Source organism: Protopterus annectens, chromosome 8.part0 (assembly GCF_019279795.1).
Source record: "Protopterus annectens isolate FY-2018-M chromosome 8.part0, PAN1.0, whole genome shotgun sequence".
NCBI classification, from domain to species: Eukaryota; Metazoa; Chordata; order Ceratodontiformes; family Protopteridae; genus Protopterus; species Protopterus annectens.
Genome location: NC_056741.1, coordinates 701,367,826 through 701,381,235, shown reverse-complemented (window position 1 = coordinate 701,381,235; position 13,410 = coordinate 701,367,826). Strand labels below are relative to the sequence as shown.

At 43.5% G+C, this 13,410-nt stretch overlaps 1 protein-coding gene across 4 annotated transcripts in view; it reads right to left on the bottom strand.

Annotated features, from left to right (window-relative positions):
- The window catches only part of LOC122808984 (protein S100-A9-like), a 122,353-nt gene that overhangs the window by 97,642 nt on the left and 11,301 nt on the right, over positions 1 to 13,410 (bottom strand). For 3 of the 4 annotated variants that reach the window (XM_044080153.1, XM_044080151.1, XM_044080150.1), the window contains one exon: positions 4,610 to 4,761. In XM_044080153.1, coding sequence (XP_043936088.1) covers positions 4,610 to 4,744 — 135 coding nt within the window. In that variant the 5' untranslated portion in view covers positions 4,745 to 4,761. The remainder of the gene's footprint in view (positions 1 to 4,609; positions 4,762 to 13,410) is intronic. The other variant, XM_044080152.1, reaches the window with a different exon arrangement.

The window sequence follows — 13,410 nt, the reverse complement described above, 5'->3', positions numbered from 1 at the left end:
GTCTCACTCCTTACCCCAAATCCCATCCCTTCTTTCAATGTTGAACTTTTAACTGGCCTACTAAAAACAACCATAAAAGCATCTGCATCATTTCCCTCTATATTCCTCCTGGTAACACAAATACCCTGGAAGACATCCTCTCCTGGACCTCCTAATATTAAGCTAGAAACCTACATTATGGGATATGTAAATACTGACTGGGGAAAAAAAAAAATGTAACCCCAATCCCACCATAACAACCAACCTATAACTTCTCAACTTACTAGAAGTAATGAAACCAACCCCCCCCGGCTCCATACTGGACTGGATCCTAGTATCTCATCCCAACAAAAATCATAAAATCTGGTGTTATTCCTGACCCATTAGGAGGAGACCTCCCTGCATTCACCCTTCGAGCTACACCCACTTCCCCATACACTCACCAGTACATTCATACTTTTAACTTTAACCCTACTTTCTCCGACTCCCTTAAACTTTAACCCTACTTTCTCTGACTCCCTTAAACTAATTAAACCGGAACCCCCTAAACACTCCACCATTAGACACAAGCCATTCAATTCAACATTCGTAACTGTCCTCAAACTCCCTAGCTCCAATAAGAACAAAGTTAAAACCAAGACTGCCCCATGGCACCCCAAAGATAAACAGTCTTACATCAAACTACATGCAAATCATGCAAACCCCCCCAAAACAATAAACAACCCCAGTCCGGATACCAGCAAATCTGACCTTGAAATTGCCTTAACCTCTTTATCGTGGAGCTAACCAAGACCTTTAACAATAACCCTCCACCCCTCCCTTTTGAATTCAAACCAGTCTCCACCAACCTAAACTTCTCTAAACTAAAGCCTTGCTCTAATGCAGTTGACAGCATTCCTTCCTCCTTCCTAAAAATAGCCTCAGACATTATTGCTCTGCCCATCAGCATCCTGATTAGATCACTACTTGAATCCTATGCACCCAAACTATGGTGTACTGCATTTATTTTTCCACTCCACAAGGGTGGCAAAAACTAACATCTCCAATTTCCACCCCATAGCAATCCTCTCCTCAATCTCCAAACTTCTTGGGGGGGGGGGGGGGGGATGCATCCACCTGCAGCTCTTGCCATTCCTTACCAAACACCAGCTACTTTCTCCTACCAAACATGGCTTCTGCCCAGGACAGAACCAACTCCACCCTTCTCTCCTTACATTGTCAATTTAGCCCATGACTCTGGTAATACGGTATCTAAAGCTTTTGATAGCAGCAGAATAGAGAAGTCCACCCACCTACTAAACAATCTCTCTAATCTCAACCTCTCCCCAAAAACTTTCTCCAGCTATCTTTTGACAGGTCTCAAGCAGTGAAATGGGGCCAGGCCACCTTTCCTTCCTGCCCCCACTGGAGTACCCCAAGGTTCCATACTTGTGGCATTGCTATTAAATATCTATTAAATGACTTCCACAAAGCTATACCCAATACCAAAATTGTGAATACACTGACTATTCCACTTTGATCTGCTGTGCCACTAACCTAACACAGCTCCAATTTCTAACACAAACTGCCTGCTCAACCACTGAAGACTGGATGCTCCAAAAATCACCTCACTAAATGCCAACAAAACTAAGATCTTTGTATTCTCTCCCTCAAAATCCTCCCCTCTTGATAAGGCTGGTAATTTTGAAGCGAGTAACTCCACTATCGAGATCGTACCCTCCACCAAACTTCTTGGTGTCACCATTGATGATCACCTAAAATTTGACACTCCTATCCAGCTAATCAGAACACACAAAGCTTGTCCTACTTTACAGAAACAACCACTTCCTCTCTCCCATCACTAGACTAACTCTTGCCACAACCTATCTCCTTCCCTCTACTGTATGGCACTCCTCTGCTCACTAATCTTCCACACTTACTTCCAAACTGGAAGTAAGTTACAAATCTCCAGATTAGTCACAAATGCCAAATCCTCATTACTGCACCTCCCTTCACTCATTAAACTGGCTTGAACTCCCCAATCAGCTTGACTTTCCAAAATCACCAGGCCCACAAATTGTTCCAACCCACTAACTGCCCTGCACTATCCAATATACAACCATATACCCCCCCTCAGATCCCTTAGATCTACCCACCCCACCAAAACCAGATTACCATTTCAAAAATCCAAGCGTCCAGCTGGTCAGCTTCTATTATCCTTTCCCTAGCTAAAAAATAGAATGCTCTACCCTCCACACTGGAGGACCTGTGACAACCTTAACTTTAAAAACTCAACTTCATTCCTACCGCTATCTAAACAGGAAATGCAACTGCACTCTTCAGCCCATACCTCTCAAGCTCTCCTCCCCCTTTACTCCTGGACAACCTTCTTACCTTCCTAACCTCGCTCTCAAAATGTAGATTGTATATATAACAAAATAGTAAAAATCTAGCTATTATGCTATATGCCAGTCTTTCTCCGGAAAGAAACTGTAATGGCTTGGTTTTCTGAAACTAGAGTAAACTGTTATGGAGCTTTTCTCCCCGGGCCTCAACTGAAATTGCACCCCCCCCCCCAAGCCCAGTGGACCTCCCAGTCAAACTGGAATAAATAATCCAGAAAGGTACAAGTGAAAAAAAAAACTTACTACCTCAGCACTTAATGTTCCAGCCTTAAACTTATCACCTGGTCATTAATACATACAGAACCTGCCCAAATTAAATTTCAACTCCATATTACAAGAGGGCATTGTGTCTCGAGTCAGCATAACCTTACACCAAGTGTACAGCTCCTGCTAATGTGCCATCTTCCAGATGAAATAGTTCTTGGGGAAACTGGCATGGTTGTTTAATTTCCAGTTCCTAAACCAATTTTGTCCAAGGATTTTCTGTACTATGGGGCAATTAGATTACAAAGAACTACCTGTATCTTTGTGCAGGATGTGACTATACACTACCATGCCCTGCAAGTGATTTCAGTTTCAGAAATGGTGATCGTGTTTGGTCTCCAGTGCAATCCAATCAAGTAGCAAGATTTTTAGAGGTTTTATATGGCCAGTTTTGAAGCCCACTGATATGCCACATCATTTAGCTGATCCATCCGAATCAAGTTCTGTTAGAATAGTGGGCTTCTAACAAGTAATGCCAAGTAGACAATACAGACTTTACCCTAGCAAGATTTCCTGGAATGCCTTAAACAAGAGACTTCTTGGCGAGTAGTCATATGCAGCACTGCAGTTCAACAGCTACTGTAGGGTAGCTGGAAAACGGAGTACTCCCAAGTTTCATGATCATGACCACCCACACATTAAATGCACTGATCTACAGTGGTTCACAGTTTGTGTGGCTGGCAAAAATGCAGCTTGGTGTAGCATGACAATGTATAAAGCAACTTGTGCAGGGTAGCCAAGGTGGCTATCAGCAGAATGCCCAGACATCCATAACCTGGCATGAATGCCCCTGCCCAATCCCCAAGATCCAAAACAGCTGGCCAATGGGGCTCAGTGAAGTAATAAAATATCCTCAGTCAGCTAGAGCGTCTAGAATTTAGAGTCAAATTACACTAGCTGTGGCAACTACGTTTAGTACAGATATCAAGTGAAGAATGCAGCAAGATGACCTTCTGGGGACCATGTCCTTTTCTGTAGTAATTTCTATGGTACAGAAAATTATAGCTCTCCACTGAAAGAACAATGCAGGTTATTTATAGGATACACCTAGCAGTGGATACAAACATTTTGCACTGTGCTGCTCTTCAGTGACCTTAATTGCTACCAGCTGCAATACAGCAAAACTACAGTGCAATGCAGACTAGTCTGCACAGTAGCACCAACCAGACCTATAGATTGTCTAAGGCCTGTCAGGTCTTTATAACAGGTAACAACTCCACCTCTGGTACAAAAGGTGGTGTGTTCTTTTCCAGACTAGGTAAATGAGATTGCTTACATTGCAATGCAGTACAAGAGGGGAGCTGCACTCCTGGGTGTGCAGTCCTTCAGAAAAAGGATTAAACAGAGGCCCCATCTGCCAGAGGTGGCAGTAGCTCAGGTGGACAAGAGCCCACAGCAACTACTGAAAAAGATTATGGCAAGTTCTGCAATGCTCTGACCAGTTTCCCCCTAGTACAACTGGTACCTTGGGCCTCCTCTGAAAAGATGTTACTAGCCTAGTGGGACTAAACTGCTTAAAGGAACCTACGCTTGCATTAAAAAAGCATCTAACTTACGCTTGCATTAAAGAAGCATCCAAAATTAATTTCCATTTACACAACACAACCTTGAGAGCAGAAACTTCAGTTATAGGTAAAATCCTGGAAAGTAAAAATAGAAAAACATTAGAATATAAAATACGGCTGAACTCCATTACTAACTAAACAGCAGCTTATATACAGGAGAAAGCCTGGGCTGAGAACTTCAGTGGCAATACAATAGGTTCATAGGTAGGTACCAAGCTATCAGGCAAGGGCCTAAGTAAGCCTAGCCAACAAGGTTCCCTGGCTTACACCACCCAAAAAAAGTTTATTTTCCTGTGCCCCTGTCAAGCAGACACAGAAGTGATCCCCAGGATGCATTTCCTATCCACTCAAGATTTTTCTTGAGTGCCAATGATGAACTTTGTTTATAGGTTCAAAGGTAAAATACAGTTTACTTACACATTCAGCCAGTCCCAACTGTTCCGCAAGTAGCTCCTTGACCTCCTTTTTGTTCAGTTTCTTCGGATCTCCTCCCTTTCCAGCATAATGGTGGAAAGCACCCAAAATATCAAATATGCCACCAAGAAGAGCCATTCTGGAGGTTAGGACTGCTTAAAAAAAAAAAAAAAGTTATTCATTAAAATGCATCACTGTGGCAAGACCATGCAAGAAAATGTCTTGCGCAAAAAAAACAGCCAAAATATACATCCCTCTTACCAAACAGATCTGAAAACACTGCATTTTAAAGAAAGCACCATACACCATATTGAAAACATCACCCTGCATACAGAACCTGAACGTTTTGGTGCTTTCATTGCAGAGGACTTTTTTAAAAATTACTTTAATAACACTGTATGCAGTCTCACAGACTATTTGAGGACTAATTACTAGAATAGACAAATAGATTCTGAACAGTCAAGACCAGCACTGTAGTTAGAGCATTCAAACCTCTCAGCCTCTAACCCTAGCTCATTTCCAAAATGCACACCATCTGCACAATCCAGCTCCTTTTTAGCAGCCAGGAAAGTTTATAGTAAATTCCTTGACTGCAGACTTACTAGGTAAAATACCAGTAATGAGTGGTGTGCCTCAGGGCTCTGTCCTGGGGCCCCTCCTGTTTGGCATATACTTCTCAGAAGTAGAGGCAAACACAGAAGGGCTGTGGCTAAGTTTGCAGACGACTGCAAACTGGGTGCTATAATAGTCTCCGGCTAACATTGAGATCCTCCAGAAGGGCCTAAATGAGACCGATGCATGGTGTCAAAGCCATAGTCTCAAGCCAAATGCAAAAAAATGCATAGTAATCCCCTTTGGAAAAAACAGAGTACCTGCAAACTACAATATAGGAGGTAATCCCCTGAAATCTGAAGAAATAAGGGATCTAGGGACCCAAGTAGATAGTCAGCTTTCCTTTGATAACCATGTTGCCAAAGTAGTTAGAAAATCTTTCTATGTGGCCCATCTGATCACAAAAGGGTTCGCATCAAGATCGAAGTATGTAATGGTGCCCCTCTACTCTTCCCTCAGACCCTCTGAGTACAATGCACCAATTGGAATGTACCTGGCTAGACCACAAAGGTACCTAACCAAGAGGATTACTGGCCTCAAACAGTTGCCCTATGCAGCACGATTGAAAAAGCCAAGACTGTTCTGTTGCATACTGCTTTCTCGGGAGGTGATCTCTGTCCAATGTACAGAGCCATGTCCAACCCAGAATTGTTGAACATGCTCCATCTTAGCAAAACCAAATCTACTCGAGCTACACACTCTAGGGATAGAAACCTCAACACAACAATGAATAGAACATGGAGGGATAGATTTCCTTCGCAGAGACTTCCCTTACTATGGAACAAGGTCCTGATCTATACAAGACAGAGCCCCTCACTATCACTCTTCAAGAGGAACCTTGATGAGTGGATGGGTAACAAAGTTCACACCGGGGATCACACCAACAGCACTACCAGATAGGGGCCAAGGGTACTAGCTGCTAGTACAAGGGTCTAGGGATCTACTAAAGGGGCGGTGAATACTGCACAACGTGGCTGGGCTAATATATGCCTTTGGGCAGATAGCCCAGTACCAACCTATGAACCTATACGGTGTTAATTCAGTTTTAAATTTCCAATGTAGTGCCAAAGTAGACTTCCATTTCTAAAACCTAAAGTAATGTTACCATGCCCATTTCATTGTGATCTCAAGTAGACTTTACACTTTGTCGAGGCTTCAAACTACCCAAAGCTATGGTTCAGTTTTAATCCCTTAAATAAAATGAAAACTGTGAATAATCTACTTCCAAAGTATCAGTGAAACTCTATGTTCAAGTGGGAACCCCTGTAGTAATGGGGAATTTAAGGCAAGCCATCATCTACCTTATGGCTGGAAGCCATCTTATCAGGCATGTGAAAAGAACCACCACACCCAGCACTCATCTTGTTAGATATTACAATACAGGTATGTGCAAATTTCTGCAAGCTGATGCTTGTTCAGGTGACAGTAGGCCCAGCACTCCCAAGTGCTGATGCCATCACTTACCTAGAAAGCAGTGTTTGCAGCTTGCTTTTCTAGTGTCAACCCTTCTGGTGCCTAGCCACCCTTGTCAACCCAATGCACAAACACCAAGTAGGACAGACCTACTCTTAAGAGGTAGGTCCTTAACTCGGGTTGGGAAGGCATTGAGGGATGGAAGGATTAAATACAGCACGTCTCAGTTGAGATCATGCCTTAGTACCCTTTATAATTTATTTTTCCATGTTAAGTGGCCCATCTTTCCTCTATCAGTACCCAGAGACAAAAGGTGCCACTCCAACAGTGAAGTCTGAGCTACCAAGAGATTCAAAGATCTCTCGTTACTTACACTTAATGGGAGATGTCCTTTCTTACCAAGCCATTACAGACCCAGCTGACCTGGGAATCTCCTGCCACCTCCCCACCCCCAAAGTACAGTATCTTAAATACTCCAGGAACACAAATTGTAAGACATGGTTGAAGAAATCTTACACCTAGCATCTCCCAAACCTCTGGAATAAGCAGTGCGACCATCTTCCTTAAACCTAAAGGACTGGATGGGTATCTACAAATTCTCTGGGATAGACTAGCCCTTCTACTGAAAGGATATGTAGCCCAAGAATCTACAAATGCTCACTTTCTCAAGAATTCAAAACATTTCACAGCATAAGAATAAACAAGAGTCTCAAGCCACTGAAGCAGTAATATCCCACCCACTGTACAAAAGATCCAAAACTTGAGTGAATTCTAAAGTTAACTAGGGAAGGCAAGACACCAAACCATGAAAGCCCAAACTGAATAATCCTCCAGAGTGACAGTCAACCATTAACATATTCCACTCAGTCAATCCAGATGCAAATCCTATACTCTGGCTATTGTCTATAAGACAGGCTATGCATTCTAACCAATTTGACCTCCAAAGTCAAAATTCACCATACCAGTTGTAGCCTTAGGAGGAAATATACTTCAAAGCCAAAGCCATCCTCAATATGGAGGATCATAGCATTTGGTTCCAACTTCTCATGTCCAACAGCAATGAGAGAAGCTATACTTTCAAAAACGGACTTACTCAGACACGAAAGGTGTTAAATCAGACTTCTATTTCCTCCAATATGGTTCCCAAACTCTTGCATAATGGAGAACAAAGGACTCTGTTGCTAGTGGTCAATGAATGGCCCAAAGGCAGAAGCCTCATTTCAGGAAGCTGGGGGATGCTCTAGAATTTTTTTTTGGGGGGGGGATCCACATCGACATATGTCGTGATTGTTTGGGGTGAGGTATTTTGTCACAACATAATGCATCAGGTGATGGCCCACAGCTTAAGCTTTCTTTTCTACATTGCTTAGAATAGCAAAGAGGAAAGCACTAAACTTTACCAGTAGCGCTTAGAATTGTGTGGAAGGTTCTTTATTTGGCTATTGGATCTCAATAAGGGGGTCATTTGCATACAAATGAAAGGAACAGGTGCGATATCAAATAAACCTGCAAGGCTGTCAATCTTTCATACGACACCACAGCCATGTGTTAAGCTAGCCACACCCACAAAGTGATGGTGGGGGGACAAGGATTAACTATAGCCCTTTGCACACCCAATGCCAGAATCCACTTCACACAGCATCAAAATTTCTAGGTTTTTAGCTGCTCTAGTGGCACAGGAAAAAAGTAAACTACGGCCTAGCCAACCTGGGCTAGATTAGTGGCTCAGATTACCAACGGAGCGGCAGGAAATGGATGGTTGTGCCCCTTCCAGGTAGAAGAGTGCTCGTTGATACTCTCTTTAGTGAGGTACATTTCAAAGATGCACTCGAGGTAAACAAGCATGGCAGCAGGGAAATGCAGTGGGTAGGTCCCAAAATCCCCGAAGACAAAACACAGATCAGCAGAACCCCCAGGATCCATGATCAGCTCTGACAAATACCATGTCCAGGGGGTTGGAGTGTAACTAGTAGCCCTGGCATAAACACTGGGTACTGGTGGCAGCATAATATTGGAACAGTACCTCGCAGGATGCACAGTAGCACACCTCCAGCCCAGTAATGTGTGCTGGCCTGCTGAAGCTGCTGAATATTCACTTATGTTCTGAAATGAATACTGGCTATATCTGCGCCAAAGACACAGAAGGCAAATGTATAATTTTATACCACAGTGACTGTCGCATCGACTTAACACAAGAGAAGGGGCTGGACAAAGTACCAGAGTAAAATGCATAGGTTCATAGGTTTATACTAGGCTATCTGCCCTAAGGCATTTATAAGCCTAGCCCAATGAACATTCTTAAATTTATCGAATTATAATCAACATTTCCAAATGGGCTACCAGAAGCACATAAGCTACAAAAGAATTTTACTTGTTCACCGGGACAAGTCCAACTGGGCAAGATTGCCCATTTGCAGCAGAGGCCCGGGGAACAAAATCTCCAAACATAGTTCATAGAAATTTACAAGATCAAACAGCATAACAAACATTAAATACAATTAAATGACAGTGGTAAACAAAATAGGAAGCATTTAAATAAGAGTAAAAAATATAACCTTAAATAAATCTAATCAGATATCCAAGTCATGTTATAGTAATAATGCTACTGTTCTATACAAGCCAAAGATTGAGTGGATTATTACTAGATAAAATTTTCAATTGGTGATGGATAGTGAAGGCATATTATGGAGAAATAAGTGGAAGCAGAACAGTGAACTGAAAGGGAAGTCATGTAAAGCAGAAACAGTAAGACCAGTAGAGCAAAGGAAGATAGGAGAAAAGGAAGAGGGTTAAGGAGGAAATTTAGAAGTTATCCAGAGCCAATGCGCAAAATCAAGAGAAGTTTCCCCAAGGGATAGGCAATGGTGATCTAAATGGCGAATCACTAGCAAATTTTGTGAACATGCATCAGATCTTTTTATGTGGAATTGTAAGGGATATGGATAGTGTATATTCAACTGTAAAGAGAAGACAGCAAGTTTTGTAAGAAGAAAGTTGCATAGCACACAGCATCTGTGCGAACTTTTACAACTAGCAAATAATTCTGAACTGTAAATTGGCAGATTGACAGTTGTATTTCCTGCTGCATGCTGGCTATTGGTGGTTTCCACGCCAGTTTCCCCTGTCAATCTGTACCAACATGCCCATAGCTGTGCAGAATTTAGCACGATGTTCTGGTGTAATTGTATCCTAGTACCCCTCATGGATGCAGAGTAACAAGGCTCACCCAAATCTCAGTCACCACCCACTCACCAGCCTTATGAATATTCAGATGTTTTGGCACATCAGTACCACCTAAACAAGTGGTGGATATTTCTGAAGACACGAGTAAAAGCTTAAGTGGCCATTTTATGCATTCCAGGACCATTCACATAGGTTCATAGGCGTGTACTAGGCTAATGGCCCCAGAGCCTTTATAAGCCTAGGCCACAGGATTACCCTGGCATCATACCACCAGACCTTAGTTGCCAGTGCCTCTGTCATGTAAAGCCAATGAGTGAATATTTCCCCAAACACAAGAGTTTGCGAGAGTAGGGCCAGTTCATGATTTCGCTTGAGGAGGGCCAGTGAGGTGCTCCAACTGGTACTGGAAGTCTATTCCATAGCATGGGCAGTCTGAGTTATGAACCTGTCCCTCCTACATGTTCTGTTGATTGTGGTAATGAGATTGAGGTCTCTGCAGCATGTGGCGTGGAAGGATTGGGATTTCTTTAGATGTAGCTGGGTTACATTGTTTTGTTACAGAGATGCCCTCTGACTAGGTGATATGAGAGAAGAGTTGGTGTTTGTCTGTCCACAAAATCCTGTTTGAGAGGCACTTTTGCAGCCTCTCCAGTTGTTGCAGGTGTCTAGCAAGTACATGCCAAATAGGGGATTGTACACAATTGGTTTAATGAGGAAGGAGTAGAGGGAGGCCATGACCTCTTCCTTCCTGGATGGAAAACAATAACATGTGCCACATAGGACTTTGACCACAGTGGCAATGTGGCAGTCAAGAGGTTGCTGTCAAACTGGGTTCCCAGATTTCTTATGTCAGATGGTAGTCCACTGAACACAGATATGTGGTAATTCATGGGACTGGGTTTTTCCCCAAAGGGGAGGACGACTTGACATTGAGCTTAAGGCCATAATTCTGACACCAGTTGATCTCAGAGAGGCCTCTCTGTAGAATGTCATCACTTTGGGAGTGAACAGCTCCCAACTTGCAATAGTCTACAAACTTTATCAGAGTCCCTTCGTGTTGGCCTGGACTTCAGAGAAGTACATACCAAACATGAGAACCCAGGACCGAACTGTGCAGGACTCCACTCGTGACTGTCAGCAGTCTTGACAGTCAGCTACTTTCACACTGTGGGTTCTACCCGTGAGCCAGTTTGCAACCCACCTAGTGATACAGGGGTGATGCCTAGCTTAGTGAGTTCTTCTACAATTCCCGAGTGGGGAATGGTATCAGAGGCCTTGGCCAGATCAAGGTAGGCTATGAACCACCTTGCCTTCATCCACAGCTTCCGGTGACAGACTCAAAAGAAGTTGACCAGGCATGATCTACCCTTCACAAAACCAAACTGGTGGATCCAGAGTTTGGAGATTCCCTATATCCTTGCTTATTAGGTCCATGATGCATTCCATAGCTTTGCATATCAAACTCAAGCTAATGGGGCGATAGTTCCCAGGGTCTGTAGTCCCTCCTTTGTGAAGGATGACTGTAGCAGTGCGCTACTCAGCAGGGACAAAGCCTGAGGTGAGGTTGTGACCGAACATGGCACACAGGGGTGGAGCCAGTTCACATAGAATACAGCCAGGGATATTGTCAGGTCCCATAGAAGCTGTATTCTTGGCCTTGGATAATACTATTTTAATATGTGCAGCAGTAATACTGGGTGCCTGGTAATCTACGGGTATTGAGACTGGTCCTGGGGGGGGGGGGGGATAAAGTTAGTACTGAATCTGTCAGCCAGTATATTAGCAATATATGTTGTCTCAGTAGAGGAGGTACCATTGTGCAGTACCTCAGTGCAAATCTGGGTATTGCCATGGAGATTTTACATAACTATAGAAGGCCTTGTGGTTGTCTTTACCATCTAAAGCTAGCTAGGATAACAGAATTGCAGCAGAGGATTTGATGAGGAATCACTTTTTTTTCAGGCCAAGGGATATTTTCCAATCTTTGGACTTAACCTTATACCACATCAGTTTCCTCCTCCTGTCGTAGAGTTGGTTTATGGCAGGGGACCCAGATTGGCTTACTTTTTTTTTGGAAGAGAGTGTCTTTGTTCTATTGGGTAGGGTGAGATCTATACATTTGTGTATGCATTTGTACAGTGCATTGATGTAGCGTGACTGCAGAATCTTACAATTCTCAATTTGCATAGGTACTGTGCTGTGAAGTTAGCCACCTCTGTTCTTAGGAGCCCAAAGTTAGCTTTGGAGAAGTTTTTCATGGTAGTTGCCCTCTTTGTGGGTGGGGTGAGGGGGGTGTGGATTTCCAACGCGATTAGTTTGTGGTCGGATCTAGCCAGGTAGGAGCTGGCTATTGGTATAGAGCAATGATTGCCTGTGTTAGTAATGACAATGTCAAGGATGTTGCTACCTCTAGTGGGGGTAATAAGCTGGTCCAGGGCATTGGAATTAATGATCTCCAGGAAATGTTGGGCAAGTGTATTGGTACAAGAGTAGTTTACCCAGTTAATGGCGAGGTAGTTGAAGTCACCTAGTAAGAGTGTTAGGCTGGACCCTAATATTCTCCAGGGTGCTTAGGAACATGGAGTGCGATTGAGACATGGTTAAGGACCTATAGCAGGCTCGCAGTCTTGGCAAATGTTAGCTGCACCCGACATATCTCCGATGCATTACATGTTGGGCTACCAGTCTGGAGGTGTACGCATCCTTTATGAATATGGAACCACCACCTTTGGAGCTTCAGTCCAAATTCTGGGGCCAAAAGGTGTGGAATGAGTTCTAGCCTGGTACTGCAGGGGTGCTACCAGGTCTCTGTTAGAGCACAAATGTCCATGTTCTCCATTTTAAATGGATGCTTAGAGAGTGCATTTTGAGATCTACACTTAAGTGTTGAGCAGCATGACCCTCAGATTGCATTTGTTTGTAGTGGTTATGGTGGTAATTTGGTCTTTGGAACACAGAAAACTCACTATTGGAGTGGCAAGAGCCTTGGCCAGTATCTGGAAGCCCAGGGGTGACAGATGTAAGCTTCTGGCAAAGCATAGAGGTCTGTCAATTATGTCATCCCAGGCAGATAAATACTGGATCCCCTTAGAATAACACCAGAAACAGCAAATCATTTTCTGCTTTTACTGTGGCATTCTGGATGATGGTAGGAGGCTGCTCACAGCTAGGGGCAAGCCCACCTAGGCAACATAACCCAATAGCTCCTCCCATGTCTCTTCATATAGTCCAGGGAGGTACATCTCAGGTCACTCACACCCACATGTACAATGAGTCATACTTGTACTGGTTGTGGAGGGACCCACGTGTGTTGTGGCAGATCCTGGCACCTGACTTTCTCCTTGCCTCACTCTTGAGTCACCTATGAGTAGTGTGTTGGCCATGCTGTTTTTAGGTGCTTTGGTTGAGTGACACACTGTTTAGGAGTTTGGTGTCTTGCGATTAGTGTTGTGGTGATAGTGCATTTCTGCCTTGGAGGCCTCTGCTGCTTGGGTAGATTTTTACTGAGAGCCTCCGAGAAGGTGTGTGTGTGATTTGAGTTTTTATGTGAAGGCAGTGCTGGTGTGTGTTCCATGTGGTGTGAAACAAGCGTTGAC